The sequence below is a fragment of the Bos indicus x Bos taurus genome, chromosome 23, assembly GCF_003369695.1.
Source record: "Bos indicus x Bos taurus breed Angus x Brahman F1 hybrid chromosome 23, Bos_hybrid_MaternalHap_v2.0, whole genome shotgun sequence".
In the NCBI taxonomy this organism is placed as follows: Eukaryota; Metazoa; Chordata; class Mammalia; order Artiodactyla; family Bovidae; genus Bos; species Bos indicus x Bos taurus.
The window spans coordinates 37,969,062-37,996,993 of NC_040098.1; the positions used below are offsets into that span (position 1 = coordinate 37,969,062).

Below are 27,932 nucleotides of genomic sequence, written 5' to 3' on the forward strand. Positions count from 1 at the left end.
AAGTTCAAGAGGAAAGACTAAAGGAATAAAAGATACATGGAAAACATTTCTTATTCCAGCAGTATGACTTTGACACTGGGTATATTCCAACAGAGTTGGTAAGTATCACAGTATTTCAGGAGAAATATCTCACTCATGACCTATGAATTCCCTCCAAATGTTAAAGATCCATGAATTTTCCTAGCTCCTCTCAACCCACACAAGTTTTTGATATGCACAATTTTTAAGAATGAAAGTTCTACATGTGCTTATTTGCTGTGTAAATATACAGGCACGTCAATGAAACAATTTTTCTGCCTTTCCAATTTTAGTTTCCCCTCTCTGTCCCTGCACACCCAATTTAAACTGTCATGTTCAGGGGTGGGGAAGGATAAATTAGGAATTTGGGATTAACAGATATACACTACATTAAATAAAAAAACAGATGGACACTAGGATTTGCTGCATAACACACATAACTATATTCAGTTTCTTGCAATAACCTACAATGAATATAATCTGAGAAAACACACAAATATACACATTCACAAAACTGAATCACTCTGCTGTACACCTAAAACATTATAAAGCAACTATGCTTCAATTAAAAGATGGGAAAAGTATCTTGTTTAAAACAATTGTACTCTAAGGATTAAAAACTGATAGAAAAAATCTAAAGATTTAGAATATATTAAAACTAAGAAAGGAAAAATTGTTTCAATTACATCATTATGGCAGTTCAAGCTATCATAAAATTGAAAGTGTGAATTAAATCACTAAAATTTTTGAGTTTTCAAGGCCTTTTTTTTTCTTATCCCTGTCTATGATCCTATTAAATACTTGAGATTAAACATTCTTTTGCTAAAAATAGATAAGTATTCAGTGGAGAAAACCAGACTCCACCTTAACCGCATGATCACCAGCAAGGGACAGAAAGGCATTATGTGTCTCCGGATGTGATATGCTGAGAAGGATATAACATCATTTGTTTACTTAAACAGGGCCAAATATGTGACATGAATCTAAACAGGAGGAAAATTCACACCCCAATTGAGGGACATTCCATAAAATAACTGGCCATTATTCTTAAAAAGTGTCAACACACCACAAAATATAAAGAAAATCTGAGAAACTATCTTGATTAAAGAGGACTAAACAGCTTAAATGTAAGATTCTGAACTGAGTCCCATATCAGAAAAATGACAGTTATGAAGGACAATGTCAGGATCCTTGACAAAATTGGAATCTGAACTGTAAATTAGAGAAAGCACTGTATCACTGTTAAGCTTCCTGAATTTGATAACAATATTGTGATTAAGAAACTGTTTTTGGGAAATGCACACTAGATATTAAGCGGCAAAGCAGCATGATGTCAGTTTTGTGTGTGTGTGTGTGTGTGTGTGTGCATTTTCTCAGATTATATTCCACTGCAGGTTAGGGGGAAAAGTCAATGTCTAAGTGTCTGTTTCTTGAGAAAAAGCAAATGTAGGGAAATGTTAAAATCTGGTAACTCTGGGTAAAGGGTATACTGGAGGTATACAACTTTTCTATCAGTTTACAATCATTTTTAAGAAATAAAAATTTTTAGAAATCACTGCTATGATAGAAAAACAACTTTGGAAACCAACACTTTTTGGTCAAAATATCCTTAAATTATTTTGACTCTGTGGGATAAATACTTATTTTACTGTTTATAAGAGTATGGCGCCAAGAGTCAGAAAAGAACGGGGTCTCAGACACGTCACTTATGTGCACGCGCATGCTCAGTCGTGTGCTCTTTGTAACCCGTGGGCTGCAGCCCGCCAGGTTCCTCTGTCCATGGGACATTTCAGGCAAGAATAGTGGAGTGGGTTGTCATTTTCTTTTCCAGGGTATCTTCCTGACCCAGGGATTGAAACTGTATCTCCTGCACTGGCAGGTGGATTCTTTACCATTCAGCCATCAGGGAAGTCCATGGATGAGTTTATTTAACTTCTCTGAGTCTCACCTAACTCACCCCTAAAGTATGAAACAATACTGAAAAGTTTTGTTGGAGGAATAATATAGGACAAAGTACATGAAAAATACAGACTATATGATTCAGGCACACATTAATATTCAAACAATGGAAGGTTATTTTCCCTGCCAATATATCTTCTAATCTTACATACCACTTTGATAAAAGTATCTTATTATGAGTAGCAAAAATAAAGATAGTCCTTAATCATGAAATAAACATGATCCTAAGAGGCAGAAGTTAGAAAAGAGTGTCATATTAAATTACCAAATATATTCTGTTGACCTAAACACACATTTAACATTAGCTCTAATACTTGGAACTACACATATAAATCCCTTGGAAGGTTATAAATATGGAGTTATTAATGAACCATAGTTATCACAGAAAAAATAATATAAGATCAAAAAACAGGATAGATCTTAAGGTTCTTTATCTTTAGAAGTTACTCCGAAGAGTCTACTCAGTTCTAAAATTGTTATTAAGGTAATAAAAGTGAGTTCAAATTGAATATTACAATTTTAATAAATCAAATTCATATAAAAGGCATAAAAGAATTATGTAGATCTTTCCAACTTTTCTGAAACTTGTATGAATCAAAGCATGTAATCATCACTGAAAAAAAGTTAGACTAAAATATAATAAAGATGACTTTGCAAAGGATAGAGTTTATATTCTCTTTATTTAATACAAAATCACTGAGTCCTTCTCAACCCGAATACCCACAATTATTTAGCATCTGATAGAAAACTTATAACCACATACCTTCCCACTATTTGGTAATTATAAATTCATAAAATAAGCAGGCTAAAAATAAATGCCAAAATGAAAGCAAAAAATCTAAAAAAATCATATGAAGCAAATTTTTTTCTAAGAAAGGTTAAAAAAAAAAAGCAACTTTCTATGAGGTCACCATAAAGTACGAACTCAGACTGCTATCACTGAACTCAAGGCTCTCAAATCATATCTGACTTTTCACTGTCCTAAAATTGGATTATCTTAGAAAACTTGAAATACTAAGGTTTTCAAGACAAACCATGGTTCTAAACTATAGCCATCTCTAATTTTTTCTTACAATAGCTTGTATTTAATAGAAGAGTCATATGAAAGGGTTTCAGGTACCAACAAAAATCTGTGCTTTTTCTTATCTTTACCATCCTGAGCAAAACACGGCTCCATCCTGGAGTTACAGTCTGCATATGTCTAGTCCTGTGGGCTTGACTACATGAGAACTGATTTACATGACAATGGAATTAGTTCATTACCATCACATCAGGACTTAATAAAAAGGTAAGTGGCAGGCAGGCAGGCAAAAGGTCAGATTCAGAGTGCAGAAATCAAGGCAGGGGCAGTGAGGATTCATGGAGGGAGCGATGGGATTTTTTGAAGAATGATTCAGGCTGAGAGGAATCAGGAGCAATCACCTTAAAAAACAAACAAAAACCCACCTATGGCAGTAAAGATGAACAGTGGTCTCAATGATGCTACCTCTTTCCTAGTTTTGGAGGTGAGAAGCCTACAACCATGTCTCATGGGCTAAAGTCAAGGTGTTGGCAATGCTGTGTTCCTTCTGGAATATCTAAGGGAGAATCTGTTCCTGGCCTTTTCCAGTTTCTAGAGGCCACAAGTATCCCTTAGCTCATGGTCCTGTCCTTGATCTTCAAAGCATATTACTTGATCTCTACTTCTGATCTTACATCTCCTCTCTGTAGGTTTAACCTTCTTGCCTTCCTCTTAGAAGAATTCTTGAGATTACACTGAGCCCACCCATTTAACATGCTTTCACTTACTCACATCTTAAAAGCCCTTTTTATTCTGTAAGGCAATGCATTCACAGGTGTGAGGACTAGCCTGTGGACATTTTGGGGAGTCATTTATTCTCTCTACCACAGTTGGTCTTACTGCCCCCATTACAAGTCCCCACAAAAAACAAATTATTATGTTTACTATTAGTAGTTTATAGTCAAGAAAAGGCCATTTAATTAACTGATTACACAAACAAAAAGTCATCAGATTTATAATAAAGGAAAAGGTGAAAGAATAGGGAAATGCAGAAAACATATTTAAGTGGATGATCTAGGAAGCTAAAGCACCCAAAGTTTCTAAATATTGGTTTGAATGGTGGCCTTAAGACCAAATGATAGAGAATCAAAGACAATTAAGAGTTTCAAGGGGCCTTACAGACCATTCAAGTTGCTTCTCCATTTGTTAAATGAATACCATCTGTATTAAAATTCATACAAGGTAGGTGATTCCCAACCACCTATATGGATGAAAACCCAGCTCATACTTCTCACTGTTACTATAGAGTCATCATAAAAGATTCTAAGTAATCTGCTGAAATCTATAAAAACAAAACTATTGTCAGGCTAAAAACTCTATCAAAAATGGAAGTAAAAAGAGATATGACATGTCCAGAAAAAAGAAACTTAAAAGACCCACTATAGGAACCAAATGCAATTAACTGCTTAAGAAACCCAAAATATTCCTTCTGAAAAGATAAATCAAATGAAAAAGATCATGAGAAAAAGGGCTTGCCTTGAGGTATGATTAGAAATTGGTTTAGAATAAAATACAATGAACAATCTAGAGTATAAAAACTCTGGAAAATACTTTTCCCTCTCCTCCCAAAGAAAAAAGTTTAATTTGAAAATCAGAAACTGTGTAAATAATGTAATTATGCTATCAAGCAAGGTAAAAATATCAGAATTCCTTCCATTAAGGCAACTTGAGATTCTCTAAAATACTAAGCTGTTAAACTTTTACATCATACTCAGAAACAACAGTAAGTTTTAAAAACATTTAGAGAAAAGTGACAAAGTTCTTATCTATCTGCTTTATTTCTCCATTCTGCTTTTTTAAAGAATTCATAGGCAGCTAGATTTGGGAGAGCAGTTATATGTCACTGTTCTTAAATCTGCATATGATTTAAGAACATTTCTTATTTGACATCTATTCCAAGTGGTCACCTAGCCCTGATCCGAAATACCTCCAGCAGAAATTCACTCCCTCAGTGAAATCCACTGGGCACAGTTTCAGCGAAGCTACCTTCATCTACCCTAAGGATGGCCCTGCAGCTGTCTCAGAAACAAGCACCTACACTCTTCAGAGCTGAGGAAGAAGCATCATCCCTAGGATAAATGCACTAGAAACTGCATGTTAGTGAGTTATGAGTATTTTATGCTAACATAGATCTAAACACATTATCTCTATCTCTGGTTCCAAGATGTAAGACAAGCAAGCAGGTGGGTTTAATATTACAAGGTAATGTTTTAAACCAACATGAACATTCCAAAGCTAGTCTTGTCACCTAAAAATTATTTTTTTTCAAGTCATAGGCCTCTTAAAACACAGACTTCATTACAGTTTCATTATTTATTCTTCATCAAAATTTTCTTAAAAAGAAAGTCTGGAAATGATAGCTAAGAATCAAAGGACTTTTTAAACTTATGTTACCTTTTCTAGTTAGACTAAGAACCTCAGCCACAATTTTTAAAATACTAATAGAATTACTTAAGATTAATGAAGACTAAGAAAGGAAGACTCAATGAAATAGAAAATATAAACATGCAAATTTGACCTTTTGAAAGAACATCTGGGGAGTCTGATTTTAATGGAAATAAAATATATTCAAGGCAACAACATATTTTCACTAAGAGGCATTCTAAAGACAGGATAAAAAGGGTTGTTTGAAAGTAACTGTTATTTTGTTTTTCTTTCAGTATGGGTTAGAGCCTATTGTTATCACTGATTTTTTTAGATAAGGAAACAACTTAGAGAAAATTTTCCTATCTAAGTATTTGGTCAGATCAGATCAGATCAGATCAGTTGCTCAGTTGTGTCCGACTCTGCGACCCCATGAATCGCAGCACGCCAAGCCTCCCTGTCCATCACCAACTCCCGGAGTTCACTCAGACTCACGTCCATCGAGTCAGTGATGCCATCCAGCCATCTCATCCTCTGTCGTCCCCTTCTCCTCTTGCCCCCAATCCCTCCCAGCATCAGAGTCTTTTCCAATGAGTATTTGGTAGCAGTGTTTTACTTTAGTGAAGTCTAGTTACTAAGGAGTTTCAAAAGTACCTACTTTAAAGTAGACAATTGTTAACTTTTGATAAATTTAAGAAAACCAATGAGATTCAAGGCACATGATACATCCTCTCTTTGATGGAAAGCCTCTAAAGTTTCATCACTAATACTTATTTCCCTTTATTAAAGATTCTGAATTTTATAAAGATCAAAGTCTTTCAGGCTACACTTTTCACCTAGAGCATAATTACAGACATTTAGAGAAGTGCTGTGGATTGTGTTGTATGATGAAGTCATAACCCCTTAACCTCAGAACACAACCTTATTTGAAAAGGGGGTTACTGCAGATGTAAGAAGTTGAGGTGAGAAGTACAGTGGGTCCCAAACCTGTTCTGACTGGAGCCCTTACAGGAAGACAGCCATATGAAGACAAGAGACACATAGGGACATCATGTGACCGTGAAGGCAGATATAAGCAAGGGGAAGACGATCAGGAAACCACCCAAAGCCAGGAAGAGGCAAGGAAGGATTCTCCTGTGTCGTCCAGAGAAGCAGGGGCCTGCCTCTGGGCTTTAGTATCCAGAATTGTCAGACAATGAATTTCTGTTGTTTTAAAATGAAATGAGCTATTAAGCCATAAAAGGACATGGAGAAACTTTAACTGCATACTACTAAGTGAAATAAGGCAATCTGAAAAGGCTACAATACTCTAGGATCCTGACTATATGACATAGTTGAAAAGGCAAAATTATGAAGACAGTAAAAATAATCAGGAGCATTGAAGGGCATGGGAACAATGAAAAGGGAGAGTACAGAGGATTTTTATTGAAGATAAACTATTCTGTACGATACTATAACGGTAGTTGCATGTCTTTACACATTTGCCCAAACCCACAGAATGTGGAGTGAAATGAAATATAAGCTACTGACTTTGGGTGATAATGATGTAACCAACATACCACTCTGGCAAGCGATCCTGGTATCAGGGGAAGCTGCATGTGTATGTGGCAGACCATAAGGGACCTCTATGTTCCTTCTACTCAATTTTGCTTTGAATCTAAAACTGCTCTAAAATATATAAAGTCATTTTTTTAAAAAAAGGTTCTGCTATGCCAGGGCTGGATGACTGAAGTCTAAAAATGTAAGGAAGATGCTAAGGGGTTATGTGTAAAAGATGAAAGAACAAAATAAAAAGCATCTGAAAGCTGATTTTATGCAGAGTTCTGCTTCTGGCTAAGGCAAACCAGCTTGTATCAGACCAGTGATCTTTCCAACAACAGTTAGAAAAGGTAAATAAAATTTATAAGATGTACTGTTTCAACATCAAAAAGCTATCAAGGCAGTGAGAACCTGAGAAATGAAGATCCTAGAGAAAAGCTCAATATTTGAATCTACTTTTCCCCTCTGGGTATTTATCAATTTGTAAGCAGTGGATGGCAGCTTGAGAAGCCAAGTAAAAGCTAAGAGACTGAGTAACTATGCAGAGCCTTAAGCGTTTTCATGAGCTTACAGAGACAAAAATTAAAAGTTGAAAACCTCCTATAAAGAAAAGGCCCTGGTAACCACCACAGAATTTTGGTTTGCTCAGGCTTTTTACCAGTTCCAAGAGTTGATTATGTGTTTCTTTTTCCAATTTGATGTTGAGTGATATCACACTGGTGATTTGAAATTGGCAACAGTGAAAGTATTTACACTATGGAAATCGGGAAAAGCTACAAGTCAGAACCCATCCCACTGAATGTCAGCTGTTAAATACCAACACGCCACTGTCCGCCTTCAAAAAGTTAGGGCAAGCTAGAAATAACCCAATCCTCAGAAAGACTAAAAAATAGTTTCAAAAATCAATCTCAGATCAGTTGCAATAATTAGTTCTTACCTTAGAGTCTAACAAAACCAAAGTCCTCCCAGAGGAAGATATATTACAATCTAGAACCCATAGCCGTTTTTTAAAAATTAATAGACAAAGGTAATCATAGAATGAAAATGATCATATATATGGAAAGAGAAGACAAGTCATCAAAATCAAGGGAAAAAAGTCAATACAAACAAACTGACATTAGATTCAGATATTAGAGAATTCAGTATGGGCATTAAGGTAACTGATTAAACATGTTAAAAAAAAATACAGAAGAAAGTATGGGGAACTTCATCAGAACACTGGAATCTACAAAAAAAAAAAAAAAAAAAAGAATATTTTAACTCTAGAAGTAAAAAATAGATTAATTAAAGAAAGTTAGAAATTCCTTAGGTGGATTTGAAGACAGATTAAAAACCGATGAGTAAAGCAATGGTAAACTAGGATCAGTTCAGTTCAGTCGCTCAGTCGTGTCCAACTCTTTGTGACCCCATGGACTGCAGCACGCCAGGCTTCCCTGTCCATCACCAACTTCCGGAGTTTACTCAAACTCATGTCCATCACGTTGGTGATGCCATCCATCCATCTCATCCTCTGTCGTCCCCTTCTCCTCCCACCCTCAATCTTTCCCAGCATCAGGGTCTTTTCCAGTGAGTCAGTTCTCGGCATTAGGTGGCCAAACCACTGGAGTTTCAGCTTCAGCATCAGTCCTTCCAATGAATATTCAGGACTGATTTCCTTTAGGATGGACTGGTTGGATCTCCTTGCAGTCCAAGGGACTCTCAAGAGTATTCTCCAAGACCACAATTTTAATGTACACACAAATCACTTGGAGAAGAAGACTGAATGGGGAGGTCTGGGGTGGGGTGGGGCTTCAGAGCCTGTATTTCCAGCAGCCCCATGGGTGGACAGCAGCTCTACTTCTGTAGGGACCAAACACGTCACTGCTGCTGTTCACCTCGCTCCTCGCTATAGCAAACAGCAAGAAACCAGAAAAGAGATGAAGAGAAAACATCTAGAAACACACTTTTCTGCATGTATGTCATAGCTCAAAAAAATTTTTTTTATTAAAGAAGTTTAAAAAAGAATGAATTAGACTATTTAAGGACAACAGAACAGTAGTTGCCAGGAGCTGGGGATGGAGAGAGTAGATGACTACAAAAAAGTAAAAGGGAATTTGAGGGGATCTGATGGAACTGTTCCAGATTTTGATGGTAGGTGCAGTTACACTAGTGAATGCATTTATCAAAATTTGAAAAACCACATGCTGGAAAGAGGTAATTTCGTTGTATGCATATTATATGTCAAAAAATTATAATTTAGATATAAAAAGCAAGGAATTCATTTGATTTCTTTTTATGTTTATGAAAAATTAATGGTGGCACACAATTTGTTTTAGTTATCAGAAACAAAGCAGAAATTTTTCATTGAAAAAATTCTACTTCCTCTTAAGGCTTACTAATATTTTTTCATCTTGAGCCAATGAATTTAACTGAAATTGGCTATTGTGTGAGAAATTGTGTGAGGCTATTAATTTCTGGGGCATTCTGGGAAACAGTTTGCCTTTCCTGGATCTCAAACTCTTTCACATTTATTTCATGTCATCTTATTCTAATATATTAATGAACGTGTAAGGATGAAATTGAGGTTCCTTGTGAAAGCAATACCACATCCGAAATAGAGAGACAGCATCAAATCTATCCCATGGAAAGGGAAGAAAACCAGGGGACTCCCCAGTAAGCAACAAATTATGAAAAGCAGCTCTTATGAAGTAGGGAAGCCTCCTTCACTCACAGATTTTTAAATTTTGCCTTATTTTCAAACATTCAAGGACTTATCTTGTAAATACAGTTAGTACTAAATATAAGTTTTAAAAAAATTTTCCCAGTGTTATCTGACCCTCATTCCCCAAGAGGAAAAAAAAAAAAAGTAACATTTTAGTCGCCTAAGGTCATTTAGTGTACTAAGGTCTCCCTGCCCTTGACCCCAACTGGGAACAAACACTCCATAATTTGTAACTTAAGGGTCATACCACGAGCTGGTTGCGTGAAGGTAGGCAACACAGCTGCACTGTTATAGCTACTGGCTAAAGTTTATATCTTACAAGAAAAATGTCTTACCACTTGTGCTGGAACTTGTTCCATTTTTGCAGCAGGAGTTCCTGGTCTTGGGTAAAACTGGTTAATAAAGAGACTTGGAAATTTGTACTCTTCAACAAGTTTCACTGTTTCTTGAAAATCTTGGTCTGTTTCTCCAGGAAAACCACAGATAATATCTGTAGCAATAGTTATTCCAGGAACTCTAGAAAATAATGAGACAAAAATGTACAAAGTTAACTACAATCCATAATTATTCACCTTCCTTGACAATTTAAACACCATTATTCCTTTAAAAATTAAATTTTATTTTTAGGAGAGACATTTGCAAAGAGTTTTAAAATACCCTAAATTGTAAAAGTTTATGAAAAACATGGCCCCCTACCATTCCCCAAAAGTACCTATTTTTTAAATAATTCAGATGTTTGTCTTTTCTTTTACATTTTAGTACTGATGCTTATTCTGCTATTTCTAGATTTACTGATTGTTACGAAGATCATGGCATCTGGTCCCATCACTTCATGGGAAATAGATGGGGAAACAGCGGAAACAGTGTCAGACTTTATTTTTGGGGGCTCCAAAATCACTGCAGATGGTGACTGCAGCCATGAAATTAAAAGACGCTTACTCCTTGGAAGGAAAGTTATGACCAACCTAGATAGCATATTCAAAAGCAGAGACGTTACTTTGCCAACAAAGGTCCATCTAGTCAAGGCTATGGTTTTTCCTGTGGTCATGTATGGATGTGAGAGTTGGACTGTGAAGAAGGCTGAGCACCAAAGAACTGATGCTTTTGAACTGTGGTGTTGGAGAAGACTCTTGATAGTCCCTTGGACTGCAAGGAGATCCAACCAGTCCATTCTAAAGGAGATCAGCCCTGGGTGTTCTTTGGAAGGACTGATACTAAAGCTGAAACTCCAGTACTTTGGCCACCTCATGTGCAGAGTTGACTCATTGGAAAAGACTCTGATGCTGGGAGGGATTGGGGGCAGGAGGAAGAGGGGACGACAGAGGATGAAATGTCTGGATGGCATCACTGACTCGATGGACATGAGTCTGAGTGAACTCTGGGAGATGGTGACAGACAGGGAGGCCTGGCATGCTGCGATTCATGGGGTTGCAGAGTCGGACACGATTGAGTGACTGAACTGAATTGAGGCAACATTTGCTGACTTCAACAAGGATTTAGCTCTTTAAACTACTTTATCCTTCTCCTCCCAACATAATCAGTGCTCAACTTTTAGTTAAATTAACAGTATTAATTGTATTTCCACTGGTATAATTGCTATGATATTGTTCACTCTATGGTCAACTGGTATACTATCAATAGGGTTTCTTCTGCACATTTAGTTTTTTGTAGAATTAATAACTGCCTGATTTTCTAAAAAATGTTTAATATTCTATGTAGTTAATTAATGTTTTCCAGATCCATCAGTTCTGTCAAAATCCAATATTATTTTCTAAATTCTCAAAGTACCATATAATTCACCGGTTCCATTTTTCTCTGGAAATGCCATTCCTAACTTTCTTCAAACATGAGTTGCTTTCATAATGGACCAGCTCTCATTCTTGAATATGGCTCCTTGGTCTTTTCTTCAATCACCTTTTTTTCCTGGATCCTATGTTGTCCTTACTCCGGGAGTTGGTGATGGACAGGGAGGCCTGGCGTGCTGCAATTCATGGGGTCGCAAAGAGTCAGACACGACTGAGCGACCGAATCAACTGATGTTGTCTTAATTCTTGACTATTCTGTTCTCCTTAATTCTGCTGGAGTATTCTTTCAAAAGCTTCATCAAAAGAGTGGCAGGGAAATTTTGTTGTTATTGTCTTAGCATCTCTGAACATCTTAATCCACACAACTGACCAATAGTGTGGCCATGCACAGTACTCCAGAATAAAAAGTATTAGCCATCAGAATGTTGTGTTGTTCCTCTTTTTTTTTTTTTTTAAACTAGGCAAGGATGCTGATGAGATTTCCAGATTGACTCTGATGCAAACTTTTTACATGTGCCCCCCCTAACTTTTTGTAAGTTTTTAGGGTGTTAATTTTTTTTTGAAAGTTTTAAAAATTTCATGTTAGCATCTTGGCAGTCATTTCTCTTTGGCTATTGAGTTTCTCCATAAGTATGCCACAATATTGTGTGAAAGAATGACAAATTCATTTTTAAAAATATTTCTTGCTTTCTGCTTAGTCTCACCCAGCTATTAATTTGGCTGAACTTTAATTAGTAAAAGTTCCAAGGTCTGGAACTTTTCTATATGCTGCTAAACAGAAAAAGAGACAAAATGCACAGAGAAAAATGACACAGCATATTTGGAAAAAACTTTTTTTATTTTTTATTGTGATATAAAAATATTTTTTCTTTTAAGGGTAATTATCAAAATTATTTTTAAATATCATAAAAACATATGCTTTAATAGTAAGTTTTAAATAAAAAGATGCTTTTCTAGACTTACTAAAGCACGTGAAATAAAATTATGTCAGTAACTTCAATTAGCAAGTTTTTTTTTTACAGTTGACATAAACTACTTCTGAACAAAAGAAATCCACAACTAAAAATAAAAGTAATAGATCACAGCAGAAATGAGAGAGACGAGTCCATCTCCCCTAGGAAATTAGAGGGAAAAAAATCTGAGAAACTGCCTGTGAAACACTGCAGTGACAAAGACAATTGGCTATTATGCTTGGCTATGAATTGGAATGAACTTGGCACTAGATGGTGGGGCATTCCCAAAGGAAAGTACCTTACTGCTCCTCCCCCTCACCCAGCATCCTTCTTGATCCCGTGTAATTGGGTTCAGCATGATGCAACACCTGCTTACTTTGGCCTTCAAGTCAAGAGCAAAAAAGAAAAGACAAACCTTTACAGTAGTCATCATAAATGTTAAGGAAGAGGGTGTTCAATGCATAAACATTTGATCATCTACAAAAAAGCTGACCAATAACAGAGGTGAGGGTAGGACACTGAGTTAGGGAAAAACCTAAGTTAGTATTTAAAAGTAAATGCAATTTAAGTTTCAAAGTATATAACAACATAAACTGACTACCCATGAGATGTTTCAAACTAGAGACTACACCTTAATGTTGAAACTTATCTATACATTGATTTTGTATATGCAAATCATTCTACTTAGGTTCTTCAAAATAATTGGGCTCCCTAGGTGAACCAAATAAAAAAAATCTCATATTTACACTGTTAATTGCTTAGTAAATAATTCTCTTCAGTACACGAGAAAAATCAAACAAGTTTGAAGTGGACCAAATTCTAAATTAACTGCATATGATTTCAGAGTCTGTGAGAAAATTTTAAGGGGCGTAAAACAGAATATTAATGCAAATATTTAATGCTAACTGTGAGTAAATGCTGCTTTTTGAGACGGTATAAGTTTTCAAAATACTAATATTTTTAAATGACCATTTCCACAAATTTATTGAAACTGTGAGTCTAATAAATATAATTACTAGCTGTTAAGCCTTTTTAAAATCTAGAAGACCTTCTGTATTTACATTTTCATAGTAGTATTATTTCTGAAAGAATGGTGAAAATGTTCAATTAGCTTAAATAAGAGAAATTTTGATGCATTTTTCCCGACTTACACTAGTTATTTACTTGCAAAAAGGTTCATTAAATAACTTGGGAATGGAATTAATGAGAACGTTTCCAACTATGCCTCTGCTCTGATCTTATGATTAGTTCTGAGAAATTAGTCAGGGACATGTGAAGAGAATACTACCTATGTAATAGGTAGGCCAGCATTTAAGAAAACCCCAAATGTTTTAAAATACTTATTATTCAGACTGACTAAAAATATGTACAAATATACACTCCATACTATATCTGAAATGCTACAAAAAATGTGGTGCTTTAATTCACTTCAATATTTTCACTTGCAATTTGGTGTTTTATTGGCAAAAGTATAAGAAGGATGATTCTATATCATTCTTTAGGTCTCAATAAATTATGAGCTTTAAATTCCACATGTGAAAAAAGTAAGACTAACACACATGCTATCTCAAAGCAGTAAAAATGATCAAAAAAAGGATATCAGACCTATTAAAATTATTAGGCATAAGCAAAATACATAATTAAAAGAATTATTTTTTAGTCTTACAGAGATTAATTTTAGGACAATCAGCCCACACTTTCAGGAAACACTAAATTAGAAGTAGAAAGAGAAAAAAAATCTTGAATGAAAAATAAAAATATAACATATCTAAATATATGGGATGCAGCTAAAGGAGTGCTCAGAAAGAAATTAATAAATTTAAATGTCTGTGTTAGAAAGAGGTTAACAGTAATCTAACCTTCCATCTTAAAAGGTTTAAAAAGGAGCAAATCAAGCCCAAGGTAAGACAAATAAACTAATAAAGGTAAAAGAAGGAAACAAAAAAATAGAAAATAGAGAAAAAACAACAAAAGTAAGGCCGTATCTTTAAAAATAATAAAGTTACTAAACTAGTAGTAGACTGAGAAGATAACACACAAATAACCAACTTCAGACATGATGAAGGAGACAGCACTATAGATGCTATCAATATTCAAAGGATACTAAGGGAATATTATAAGCAATTTGTGTCAATAAACTAAACACTTAGATGAAATGGACAAATTCTTTGAAAGATGTAAGTTATAAAAATGGACTGAAAAAGACAGGAATATCTGGATAGCCTTTTATCTATTATAAAAATCCAACTTGTAATTTAAAATAGTCAAAGAAAACAACACAAAACAACCCAGTCCAGATGACTTTATATTTAAGAGGGAATACAACCAATTCTACAGAGATTATTTCTTTTTTTTGGCCAGTTGGCATGCCATATCTTAGTTTCCTGACCAGGGATCAAACCTGGAACCGTAGCAGTGAGAGCACTGAGTTCTAACCACTGGATAATCAGGAATTCCTAGACATGATTTTAAAAACAAATGAGAAATAAACTCATTTTACAAGTTCAGCAAAAGTGGTCTATATGCAAAAACAGAGAAAGAGATGGAAATATTAATATTTTCAGACCAATAATCCTCATGAACTCAGAGACAAAAATCCTTAACAAAATATAAACATTTTGAATACTGAAATACATTAAAAGCATTCTATGTCATGACTATGTTTTTAATCAGAAAGGCAAGAGTTGGTATGACATGCAAATATTAATGAAATAAGCCATATGGAAAGAAAACAGGATAAAATCCCCATGGTGATCTTAGTACTTGCAGAAAACTCAGTTTACAAAACCAACCCTGATTCATGATAAAAATTCTCAGCAAAGAAAGAACAGAAGGAAACTCCTGCAACCTGATAAAAGGTCTAGAGCTATGATCATCTTTATTGGTAGAATACTAAATGCTGTTCCATTAAGAATACCAACAAGGCAAAGAATTCTGTTCTTCAATTCAGCATTTTAGTGGAGCAGAACATATATTCAGGCCAGGAAAGTAAGAGAAAGAAATTAAAAGCATATAGATTGAAAAGGAAAAGTTTTTTCGGGGGCAAGTGCCATAGCCTCCTATGTAGAAAATTTAAGGAATCTAATGAATCCACTAGAAAAAATGAGTTCACTAATGCTAAAGATCAACTTAGAAAAATCAATGGTATTTTTATATATTAAATGAATAATGAGAAAATTATATCAAGAAAAGAATTTCATTCATATTAGCATAAAAATACTTAAGAAAACATTTGAGCATAAAAACAGATAAAGAGAGTTTCTTAAAATTTGCTGCAATATTAAAGAAGAGCTAAATAAACTGAAAAATATCATTTTCAGGGGTTGAAAGATTTTAATGTTGTTGAGATTGCTGGTCTCTTCAAATTGATGCAAGATTCAATCCACCCGCCATCAAAATATTTCAGCATGTTTTCCAATACAAAACATCAGCAAACTGATTCTAAAATCTATATGAAAAGGCAAAGGACCTAAGATAGCCAAAACAATTTTGAAAAGGAACAAAGTTAATGGAATGGATAAACCCAACTTTAGTTCAGTTCAGTTACTTAGTCGTGTCTGATTCTTTGCGACCCCATGAATCGCAACACACCAGGCCTCCCTGTCCATTACCAACTCCTGGAGTTCACCCAAACTCATGTCCATGGAGTCGGTGATGCCATCCAGCCATCTCATCCTCTGTCGTCCCCTTGTCCTCTTGACCCCAATCCCTCCCAGCATCAGGGTCTTTTCCAATGAGTCAACTCTTCGCATGAGGTGGCCAAAGTATTGGAGTTTCAGCTTCAACATCAGTCCTTCCAATGAACACCCAGGACTGATCTTTAGGATGGACTGGTTGGATCTCCTTGCAGTCCAAGAGACTCTCGAGAGTCTTCTCCAACACCATAGTTCAAAAGCATCAATTCTTTTGGCGCTCAGCCTTCTTCACAGTCCAATTCTCACATCCATACATGACCACTGGAAAAACCATAGCCTTGACTAGACGGACCTTTGTTGACAAAGTAATGTCTCTGCTTTTGAATATGCTATCTAGGTGGGTCATAACTTTCCTTCCAGGAGTAATCATCCTTTAAATTCATGGCTGCAATCACCATTTGCAGTGATTTTGGAGCCCCCCAAAATAAAGTCTGACACTGTTTCCACTGTTTCCCCATCTATTTCCCATGAAGTGATGGGACCAGATGCCATGACCTTTGTTTTGAATGTTGAGCTTTAAGACAACTTTTTCACTCTCCTCTTTCACTTTCAGCAAGAGGCTTTTTAATTCTTCTTCACTTTCTGCCATAAGAAACCCAACTTAAAGACCTACTCGGAGAAGGCAATGGCACCCCACTCCAGTACTCTTGCCTGGAAAATCCCATGGATGGAGGAGCCTGGTAGGCTGCAGTCCATGGGGTCGCTAAGAACTGGACATGACTGAGCGACTTCACTTTCGCTTTTCACTTTCATGCATTGGAGAAGGAAATGGCAACCCACTCTAGTGTTCTCGCCTGGAGAATTCCAGGGACGGGGAGCCTGGTGGGCTGCCATCTATGGGGTCGCACAGAGTTGGACACGACTGAAGCGACTTAGCAACAAGCAACAAAGACCTACTACAAAAGCTACAGTAATCAAGACAGCATGGTAGCAGTATAAGGACAGACCAGTGAGAGAAACAACACAGAAAATCCAAAAATACACCCATATATTTATAGTTCATTTTCAACAAAATAGCCAAGGAAATTCAACAAGGGCAAGAGACAGTGTTTTCAGTAAATGGTGCTGGAGCAATTACATACCATATGCCAAAAAAGAAAAAAAAAAAGAACTTATTAGACCCTTATCTTGCATTAAACATAAAAAGTACTTCTATATGAATCATAGATATAAATCTAATAGCTAGAATTACTAAATTTCCAGAAGAAACTCTTTGAGACTTGAGTAAGGCAAAGATTTTATAGCTATAACACCAATACCAAAAGCACAATCTATTAAAAAAAAGTTGGATAAACTGATAAATTGGGCTTACTGAAAAACACACCATTCAGGAAACAAAAAGAGAAGCTACAGACTGGGAACAGCTTTACAAATCATATATCTGATAAAAAGATTAGTATAGTTTGTACACAAAATATATTAAGAACACTTTTGGCTCATCAACACAGGAAGACAACACAACTGCATACTGGGCAAAGGATTTTTAACACTTCACTAAAGAAGATACCAGTTCAGTTCAGTTCAGTTCAGTCGCTCAGTCGTGCCCGACTCTTTGCGACCCCATGAATCGCAGCACGCCAGGCCTCCCTGTCCATCACCAACTCCTGGAGTTCACTCAGAGTCGCATCCATTGAGTCAGTGATGCCATCCAGCCATCTCATCCTCGGTCGTCCCCTTCTCCTCCTGCCCTCAATCCCTCCCAGCATCAGAGTATTTTCCAATGAGTCAACTCTTCGCATGAGGTGGCCAAAGTACTGGAGTTTCAGCTTTAGCATCATTCCTTCCAAAGAACACCCAGGGCTGATCACTGGGCAAAGAATTTTTAACACTTCACTAAAGAAGATATGCAGACAGTATGAAAAAGTGCATAAAAAGTTGCCTACATTATTAGTCATCTGGACACCCCAGGTAAAACCACGTAAGACACCACATGCTCAGGAGCACGGCTATGCTGAAACCACTGGGAACAGCAGCCATCAGTGCGCATATTCAGAGACTGAAACCCTTATCCCATAGCAGGTGGGAATTTAAAGTGGCGCACTTTGGAAAATGGTTCAGCAACTGTTTAAAAAGTTAAAAACTCACTCAGTGTTACTAAGAAAGTCTATTTCTAGTTATGTACCAAGAGAAATTAAAACATATGTCCACACAAAGACTTGCACGTAGATTTTTACAGTAGCTTTCTTCATAATGGTTCAAACCTGGAAACAGTCCAAATGTCTATCAGCTGGTGAACGAATAAACAAATGGATATCCATATAATGGAAATTTAGAAATAAGAGAGAACCAACTAATGATAGATGCATCAACATGGATGAACCTTGAAAACATTCCTAAATAAAAGAAGGGAGACACAAAGGATTACTTATTGTTTCCACTTGTGTGAAATTTCTACAAGAAGCAAACCTATAGAGACAGAAAACAGATCAGTGGTTGCCTGGGGCTGGGAGCAGGGATTCACTCCAAGTAGTCATTAAGAGAATCTTTGTCATAACGAAAGCATTCTAAAACTGAGTTGTGATGACGGTTGCACAAATGTATACATTTACTAAAAATCTCCAAACACACACTTACGTTGGGTGCATACTGGATGGCATCCGAATTATACCCACAACAAACCTCTTAAAAGTGAAAAAACAATACCCAAACAAAAATTATCTGTCTGAAGATAGACAGTTAATGGAATTCTCCATAATATACTTTATTCTAAGAAGTCCTTAGCCAAGCTCCTGACAGAGCATAGCCTAAGAGTTAAATATGGTCAAACAGGGGAGAAAAGGCAAAGATAATAAAAGGTAAAGTTAAGGTTGAAAGGGAGTTATGTTCAGAGCCTGCTTTCATGAAGGACTAGAAGGAAGAAAACGTGCACTTATTTCCCAACTACTGATTTATGACAACAAGGAGTCATTCTCTTCATACTGAAGGAGGAAATTTAGGGAGAAACAGTATGACATCTTCAAATAAAGTTAAAAAAATTTTCAGCAGCTTTGAATTTATTTTCATAAGTTTGCAAAAAAGTTCTCAAAGGACCTGGACTGAAAACAGAAACACCCCTGATATATTTAGCTAAGGGCTGAAAAGCCAAAATGGGTCACTAGGACAAAGAAAGACCAGAAGGCTTGGGAATCCATTCCTAATCTTTTAACATGGGTGACTAGGATGAAAATCTTCCCCGAGGGGCTCTGCTACTAACTAGCTGCAAGGTTTTGGGCAAGTTATTTATTTAGCACCAGGATGCTTCAGTTTCCTTTTCTATAAAATGAGGATAGCGAAAGTATTCACAGATAAGAGGATTAATGAGTTAGTACCTATACTAGCTGCTTAGGATGGTGCATGCTACATACTACCTGATGTTTTAACCAGTGTTATTCTAATCCTGTCAGAGAGATGTTAACAGTGACCATCACTTATCATATGATACTAAGTAACAGGCAATACGTGAACTTAAATATCTTGTTTAATATAACCTCCATGTAAGGTAGAGTCTATTTAGTCTCTGTGAGAAGGAAAGTAACATTTCCGACTCTTTGCGACCCTGTGGACTGTAGCCCACCAGGCTCCTCCGTCCATGGGATTCTCCAGGCAAGAATATTGGACTGGGTTGCCATTTCCTTCTCCAGGGGATCTTCCCAACCCAGGGATCGAACCTAGGTCTCCTGCATTGCAGGCAGACGCTTTAACCTCTGCACCACCAGGGAAGCCCCAAAGTAACATTAGCGAAATAAAATTCAGAAAGGTAGAAGAAATTGCCAATAATCACAGAATCACTAAATGGTAGGACTTCCCTGGTAGCTCAGCTGGTAAAGAATCTGTCTACAATGCAGGAGACCCGAGTTTGATTCCTGGGTCAGGAACATCCACTGAAGAAGGGATAGGCTACCCACTCCAGTATTGTTGGGCTTCTCTGGTGGCTCAGCTGATAAAGAATCTGCCTGCAAAGAGGGAGACCTGGGTTCAATCCCTGGGCTGGGAAGATCCCCTGGAGAAGGGAATAGCTACCCACTCCACTACATGGTAAAGGAAGGGTCAGTCTTATCACTTATCTGTGTCACTTAGGTATTGATCACATTTATGTACATATGGAAACCTTACCAAACAGAAAATTGTGTACAGAACTACTGGTTAAGTTACATTCTAAGTAGAAACTTGGCTCAGATATTTTAAGTTCTACTTATTTAATTTTATTTTTAGTTATCAACTTCTATTGACCAGTTTTTATTTGTACAATAGGTTTTAACATAATTAACTTACAGAAACAAACTCAGTGCTAGTATAATTCCTGTGTTAGATATTTTTGGACTTTTGTTAGGTTGCACTGAGGCCAGAAATTGTTAGTATTAAGAGTATTTTAGAATTTCGTATACTTTACACATCAGTTCACTTGCTCAGTCGTGTCTGACTTTTTGCGACCCCATGGACTGCAGCACGCCAGGCCTCCCTGTCCATCATCAACTCCCAGAGTTTACTCAAGCTCATGTCCATTGAGTTGGTGATGCCATTCAACCATCTCATCCTCTGTTGTCCCCTTCCTCCCACCTTCAATCTTTCCCAGCATCAGGGTCTTTTCAAATGGGTCAGTTCTTGGCATCAGGTGGCCAAAGTATTGGAGTTGCAGCTTCAACATCAGTCCTTCCAATGAACACCCAGGACTGATCTCCTTTAGGATGGACTGGTTGGATCTCCTTGCAGTCCAAGGGACTCTCAAGAGTCTTCTCCAACAGCACAGTTCAAAAGCATCAATTCTTTGGCGCTCAGCTTTCTTCACAGTCCAACTCTCACATCCATACAGGACTACTGGAAAAACCATAACCTTGACTAGATGGACCTTTGTTGGCAAAGTAATATCTTTGTTTTTTAATACGCTGTCTAGGTTGGTCATAAATTTTCTTCCAACTTTACACATACTCATACATATTTATACTTTAATCACATCACCATGTCAGTATCTTCTAATATTTTGTGTGATGAAGAGTATCAAACTAATCATGGCATGTCAACTTTTAGTGTCTTTTATATTCTCATCATATACTACTGCTGTAATTTTTTACTAACACTTACCCACACTATCCTGATAGCTCAGTTGGTAAAGAATCTGCCTGCAATGCAGTAGACCCCGGTTCAATTCTTGGGTTGGGAAGATCCACTAGAGAAGGGATAGGTTACCCACTCCAGTATTCTTGGGCTTCCCTTGTGGCTCAGCTGGTAAAGAATCTGCCCTCAATGCAGGAGACCTGGGTTCGATCCTTGGGTTGGGAAGATCCCCTGGAGAAGGGAAAGGCTATCCATTCTAGTATTCTGGCCTGGAGAACTCCAGGGACTGTATAGTCTATGGGGTCGCAAAGAGTTGGACATGACTGAGCTCCTTTCACTTTCACTACCCACACTACCAGATACAGAAGAAACACGAGCAGAAGCAGGGGCCATAAGTGCAGCAGAAGGAGGCGAGTCCACGTTCAAGGGAGTTGGCATGGTCTTGTTCCCCATTTCTGTTAGTCTCTTAAGGAACATAAAAGCAAGCTGGCCTCTATTAAGCATATACTGTACAACAGCCGGTATTATAAATGCTTCATATTCATCACTTTACTTGGTCATCACAGCAGTCCAGGAAGGAATGTGTTGTCACCTCTATTTTGTGAAAGAGGGACCCGAGGCTCAGAAAACTAAGATAATCTGTGATTGAGTGGCTAGAAACTGGGGCTAGAAACCCAAATCTGTTTGGATTTAAAATCTGATTTCTTTCTAGGGATATTATTACTGCTTCCTTTCTTGGAACCATCTGTTAATAGGAATAATTATATCTACCTATTTCTTGATGAGTGATGATAAACATAAAAAAGTATATATTATCAGGTAACCATTTAGGCTTTAAATGCTTCTATAATCACCAGAGAAGAGCAGTGGAAAGAGCACTGATCAGGCTGAACTGTTTGGGTTTATTAAATATCCTCTGTTAGAAAAAGCTTGCAAAATTTTTCCTCATGAAAGGACACTGATCAAAATAATCAAATTCATCAAAGTTCATATTCTACTACCTTAATGAGATCACACTTACACAGATCACATTCTCTGAGGATAAAATTACACATAAATGGTAAAAACATAGGTTTAGAAAAACTTCAAGCCTATTTTTTAAGAACCTGAATACAGTAAGAACATAAATATATTCCTACAAATAAATAGCTGTGATCTTTTTCAAAACAGAACATATAAAATTCCTGACCTTCAGAGAGCAGTTTAATCTACTTGTTTGAAGAAATTACTTTCAATAGTAGCCAAAATCTACATGCTAATATATAATTCACATAGTAATTTTAAGTGATATTTATAATCAGGGATAGACTTTCAAGGTCTCTCTCTGAGAAAGAGCAGCTAGCAGTAATTAGTTTTTAAAATTATTTCTTCTCTTTGAAAGTAACAAAATCTTTTGATAAGCTTAAAAAAATTCAGATGTTTACTGTTTACATTTGGTACAATCTTAACTTTTTTGAAGTAAAAAAGTAATATACATGAGACAAGCAAAGGAAGATGGATAAAATGACAGATGATCTGTTGAAGCTTTGCAAATTTCCAGAAATTCTAAGAAATCAGGATCTGAAATGGATTAAAAATTTTAAATCAGGATTTAAAAAGAAATGGGTTGGCGGAGGGATGGCATGGGAGGTTGGGGTTAGGAGATGTAAGCTTTTATATAAAGAGAGAGAATGGATAAACAACAAGGTCCTACTGGATAGCACAGAGAACTATATTCAATATCTACGGTAAACCACAAAGTATATATGTATAACTGAATCACTTTGCTGTACAGCATAAATTAACAACACTGTAAATCACTACACTTCAATTTAAAAATATTAAAAACTGAAAAAAACAAAATAAAATGGTAAAAACAAAAAAGACTATTAAATGTCTGTGTAAAAACTAATCAGGTTCATGGGCAGAAGTGTTTGTGAAACTCATAAAGAAAAGTAGCTGGTAAACAGGGGGAAAAAAAAAAAGATGGGGCTGTGCATATGCATAACACCAAAGAATTTAGTGTCATCCATTACATTTCTAAACCTGGTTTAAATCCAGAATATGCAGTTTGGCCTCAAGCAAAAAATCAAATGAATCATCACAGTTAACTAAAAACTAAATAAATACCATGTTAAGTAAGTTTTTTATCCTGTAACACCGTGTTTGCTTTCCTCAGCAAATATGTAGGAGTAAGCACAAAGCCCTACGTAAGACCAAAGATATTGCTTTAAAAATTAAAAGTAAGCAAACTGGATAATATTGTTATAATAGTTAAAGGAACCATATTAAATTTCACAGAAGTTTTACACATCTTTTATTAAAATCATTTTATGATATTGCTGGTTAAAGTGAAGGTATTTACTATCTATGCTACTGTTAACACAATTCTTATATGAGTTTTCCTGTTTCTATGGTAACATGAATTATAAGGTTCAATGAAGCCAGATTCTGTAATGTGTATTTTTCTGTTACTCAAGGTGAAAAGGAAATGAAACATTTCTAACATTCATAAACTGCTGCAAATGTCTGAATTCCATTTAGAGATAAGACGATAATTACTGAAGTAATTAGAATTCTTCCTGGATGGAATTATTTTGCACACAGTGGAAATTTAGATTTGGGAATGAAAGCAGGGGCCAGGGTATATTCAGCATCGGTAATTAATTACAACCATAACCAATACACTATTCTGATACCTTGGAACAGACTAAACCTTCTGTCTGCTTCTGACTACAGTATGAAAGAAAACTGGTCCCCCACCCCCATCCCTTAAGTCAGAAAGATAAAGTGGGTAAAATCATTTTATTCAAGAGAAAATCCAATTACAGAAATAATCAACTTTTCTCTCTTGCTTTATTTTTTTCATATTTGAAAGGGTTTTCACATTAGCAGAACCAATTAAATGAATATCAGGACAGGGCAAAAACTACAAAGTTGGGCAAGTTGCTTAATTTTTTTTAAATTAAAGTTTGAAAAAAAAAATCACTTACTGAAATTTTAGAGACTCAGAGCCATATCACAGCATTCTCTAATAGGAAAGCATCACTGGAAGGTGACTGAACACTGGGTTCAGGAAGAATAATTTATAAAATGCTATAGTGATAACTATGTTATCACTATGCTATCCAGTCAACTACAAATAAGAAATTAGGCAAATTTCTACTTTTAATAGAGGTGTTGTTATCATCAAGAACTCAGAGATATCACATTTCAAGTCTATACCATCCTAAAGTGCAACCTGTACAGCATCTTAAGTAATACTGGAAAAATAAAGACAGAGGGGGCATCCAAAAGCCATCAAACCAAAACACAGAAGCAGTATTCACACTTTCTTTATCCCTCACTGGTTGAATTCCTGTTTTGTTTTGCTTACTCTCAAAATCAGATCAAGGGTTGGCAAACTATGGCCCGTGGGGCAAAATTAGCCACTGCCTATTTTTATAAATAAAGCTTTATTGGAACTTGGCCACACTCCTTCATTTCCATGTCAACTATGGCTGCTTTGGCTACAAGAAAAGAGTAACTGTGACGGTTGCAATCACAAAGCCAAAAATATTTATCACTTGTATCGTAAACAACCAAACAAACTGATGAGTCTAATTGTAGGTAAGTACTCCCAGGGACACTCCAGGGTAACTGGCGTGGGGTGGGGGGGGAGGTGTCAGTGGGCATATGATGCTCTGCAAAATGCAGCCCAAATCAATCTTTTCATTATCACCAAAGTCCTCTTGATACAGTTCAAATCAGAATACTCTCTCCCTGAGGAATCCTGGTGCACAATCTATTAGCACCTATCTCTACAATTCATCCCTCATGACACATCTCTCTGACAAAATATTTTCTGATTTTCTCTCAGCATCTCGACTCCCTGGTTCCTACTTTGTACATCTGTGAAGGCCAGATTATGATGGCACCTGGCACCTCTCACATTTTTCTTGTCTTATGTGTCCTAGTAAATCATAAGCACTTGGTGGAACTAGGATGGGGTCAGAGCCACATTCTCATACTCTTTGGCAAGGCTGCAGCAGCTTTACTGATAGCTGAGGCTCAACAAAGGTGCCCATTGAATTAAAGGTGATGGGAAAGGGAGAATTGGGAAAAAAGACAGGGGTGATGAACAAAAAATCTCAATAAAGTAACAGGCTTTATTCATATGTGTGTGTGTGTGAGCATGCTCAGTCACCCAGTTGTGTTCGACTCTTTGTGACCCCACGGGTGTAGCCTACCAGGCCCCTCTGTCCAGTGGAATATTCCAGGCAACAACATTGGAGCAGGTTGCCATTTCCTACTCCAAGGGATGTTTCCAACCCAGGGATCAAACACGTGTCTCTTGTGTCTCTTGCACTGGCAGACGAATTCTTTACCACTGCGCCACCTGGGAACCCCCTTACTCATATGCACTAATGAGTAATCCTGTTCTGACTAATATCAATCTCAGCATTCTCCTTCAAAGTCCTAGAAGCTCACTTCTGGCCTTTATCTATCTGGCAGGGGAAGAGAAGGGGCGATTTTCAGGGCTTTTACGTGACAATCTTCTCTTTGGAGTAAAGGCTTCATAGATGCTGCCCAGACACTGGCCACTGGAGTTGATCTGTCCTGCTTACAATGAGGGCAGTGATTCTCCAGTGAGCACTTTTAAAAATATGTATTAGTTCACTAACAGTTGCTTCACTCTCAATTCTTATTTCTAGAAATAAGTAGAAGATTTACGAGGGGTCAAAGCTTATTTTAAATGACCTGAGTTTATTTGTAACTTTCAGTTTAAAATTTGGCGAAATGGGGTTTGAGCTGGAATGTTTGAAGTTGAAGCCAGGTTTATGAGACTTGGGAGAGGAGTTTTCATTCTAATTCTGCATTAGAGTTGCTTCCTTGTGTTTTTGAGGGTGGTAAGTCCCACCATTCAAAACCTGCTGATTAACTGGATGGTACATTCTCAGTAAAGTGTGTGTGTGCTCAGTCACTTCGGTTGCGTCCGACTCTTTGAGACCTCACGGACTGTAGCCCATCAGGCTCCTCCGTCCATGGGATTCTCCAGGCAAGAATACTGCAGTGGGTTGCCTTGCCCTCCTCCAGGGGATCTTCCTGACCCACGGATCAAACCCGCATCTCCTGCGTCGAACACATTGAAGGCAGGTTCTTTACCCAGTGAGCCTCTGGGGAAGCCCCTCTCCGCAGATGGATAGAGAACGTCTCAAGGGCTGCTGTGCCAGAGAGGCAGCAGGGACCGAGATCCCTTTCCACACAGATATCACATGAAATGGGCCTGTTCATGAGACATTATAGACTTTACATGAAGGGCCCATCACTCTATATGACACTGCCTTCCGCATCCCCGGTTTGGTCCACATCTTTACCTCCAAAAGAGCAATTCTGCTCTGTCTCACACCACGCTAGACTGGTCTGTCAGCAGGGGGGTCCCCCAGCCCTCTACAGCATGACTTAAGACACGCTTCTCCAAGCCTTAAGATGCTTGAGGCTCTCCCCAACGGCGAGTAACCCGGTTCCACTCTGACCACAGCAGCTGTGTGCAGGCAGCCTGTGCCCCATACGCTGGGTTTAGTGGGGCTGGGATGCTGGGCCTTGCTCTGAGGCTGGTGGAAGCTGATCGTAAGTCAAGAAACATTCTAAAAGCCAGGAGCAAAGCATAAGGGAACATCAGGACATTATAACAAACTCCAAAGTCACAATTAGGCAAGAAGACAGATACAACTAGTCACACTTGATTTAGCTCAGTGCCAGGCTGACTGCGTGGTGCTTTCTGAGGCCAGCCTCTCTGAACCTTCTTGAACACTTACCCTATTTCAGGCATTCTTCAAGTATTTTTCATATACTGACTCATTTAATCCTCAGAGCAGTTAATGAGATAGGTAATATTTTGTCCATTTCATAGATGTGGCAGCAGAAGCACAGAGAGATTAAGTCTCTTGCCTAATGTCATGCAGCAATAAGCAGCACAGCCTGGGTCTGTCTGTTTTCAGAGTCTGTGACTTTAAATGACAAACTGCCTCCCTGCAATGGTGGGCAGCGCATCTCCAGTAGTGCTAGATACAATCATCCCCAAAGACTTCCATTTTCAGAAATACCAAACTGCTGGACGTCACTGTAGAGTGACTTGACTGAGACGTTCATCCAGAAACACAAGTGCCATCTGACGAGACCACAACTATGAAATAACAAAAATACCCACTTAACATCATCTGCTCAGTCTCTCCTCAGTTATGCAATTATTACTTTCATGCTAAAAACCAAGGTCACTGAGGACAAGGTCGCTTGTCCATGGTCACACAGAGTGACTTAGCAGGACAGCAGACCTGGGATTACAGTTTCTGACTCCCAGTCCTTTCAGCCAAGGAAAAGAAATGTAGAAAGGAAAGAAAGAGAGAAAGAAAAAAAAAAAAAAAAAAAAAATCCTCACCAGATAGCCTATCTGTGCCAGTAGCTAGCAAAAAGATATTCATGAAAGTTGAGATTTTATCACACACATTTTCAGCAGTGCCCAAATGAGAAGGAGAGAGAGGTTCTCAGGAGATTGGAAACATTAGCAGACAGAACTAGCCCTTGGCTCAGAGAGCCAGTGAGAAAACAAAAAATCTTGTTAATTTTTAACACTTCACAGCACGTCCCAGGTTATGCAAGGTCTAGAAAGTAGCCCTGATTGTATCCTTTTTTGGTGAAATAATCTAAGTAATAGTTAGAAGATAACGATGGTGATGCTGAATTCCAAGTCCTGGACAGTTCACAGCCTGGTACAAAAACCACAGTATCTCTGTCTCTCATACAGTTCAGACACTACTAACAGCTCTAAAGAACCACAGTGTGGTACAC

At 37.3% G+C, this 27,932-nt stretch overlaps 1 protein-coding gene across 4 annotated transcripts in view; it reads right to left on the bottom strand.

Annotated features, from left to right (window-relative positions):
* CDKAL1 (CDK5 regulatory subunit associated protein 1 like 1) overlaps positions 1–27,932 on the bottom strand; it is a 612,813-nt gene that overhangs the window by 134,019 nt on the left and 450,862 nt on the right. For all 4 annotated transcript variants that reach the window (XM_027525190.1, XM_027525191.1, XM_027525189.1 and 1 more), the window contains one exon: positions 9,977–10,157. In XM_027525190.1, coding sequence (XP_027380991.1) covers positions 9,977–10,157 — 181 coding nt within the window. The remainder of the gene's footprint in view (positions 1–9,976; positions 10,158–27,932) is intronic.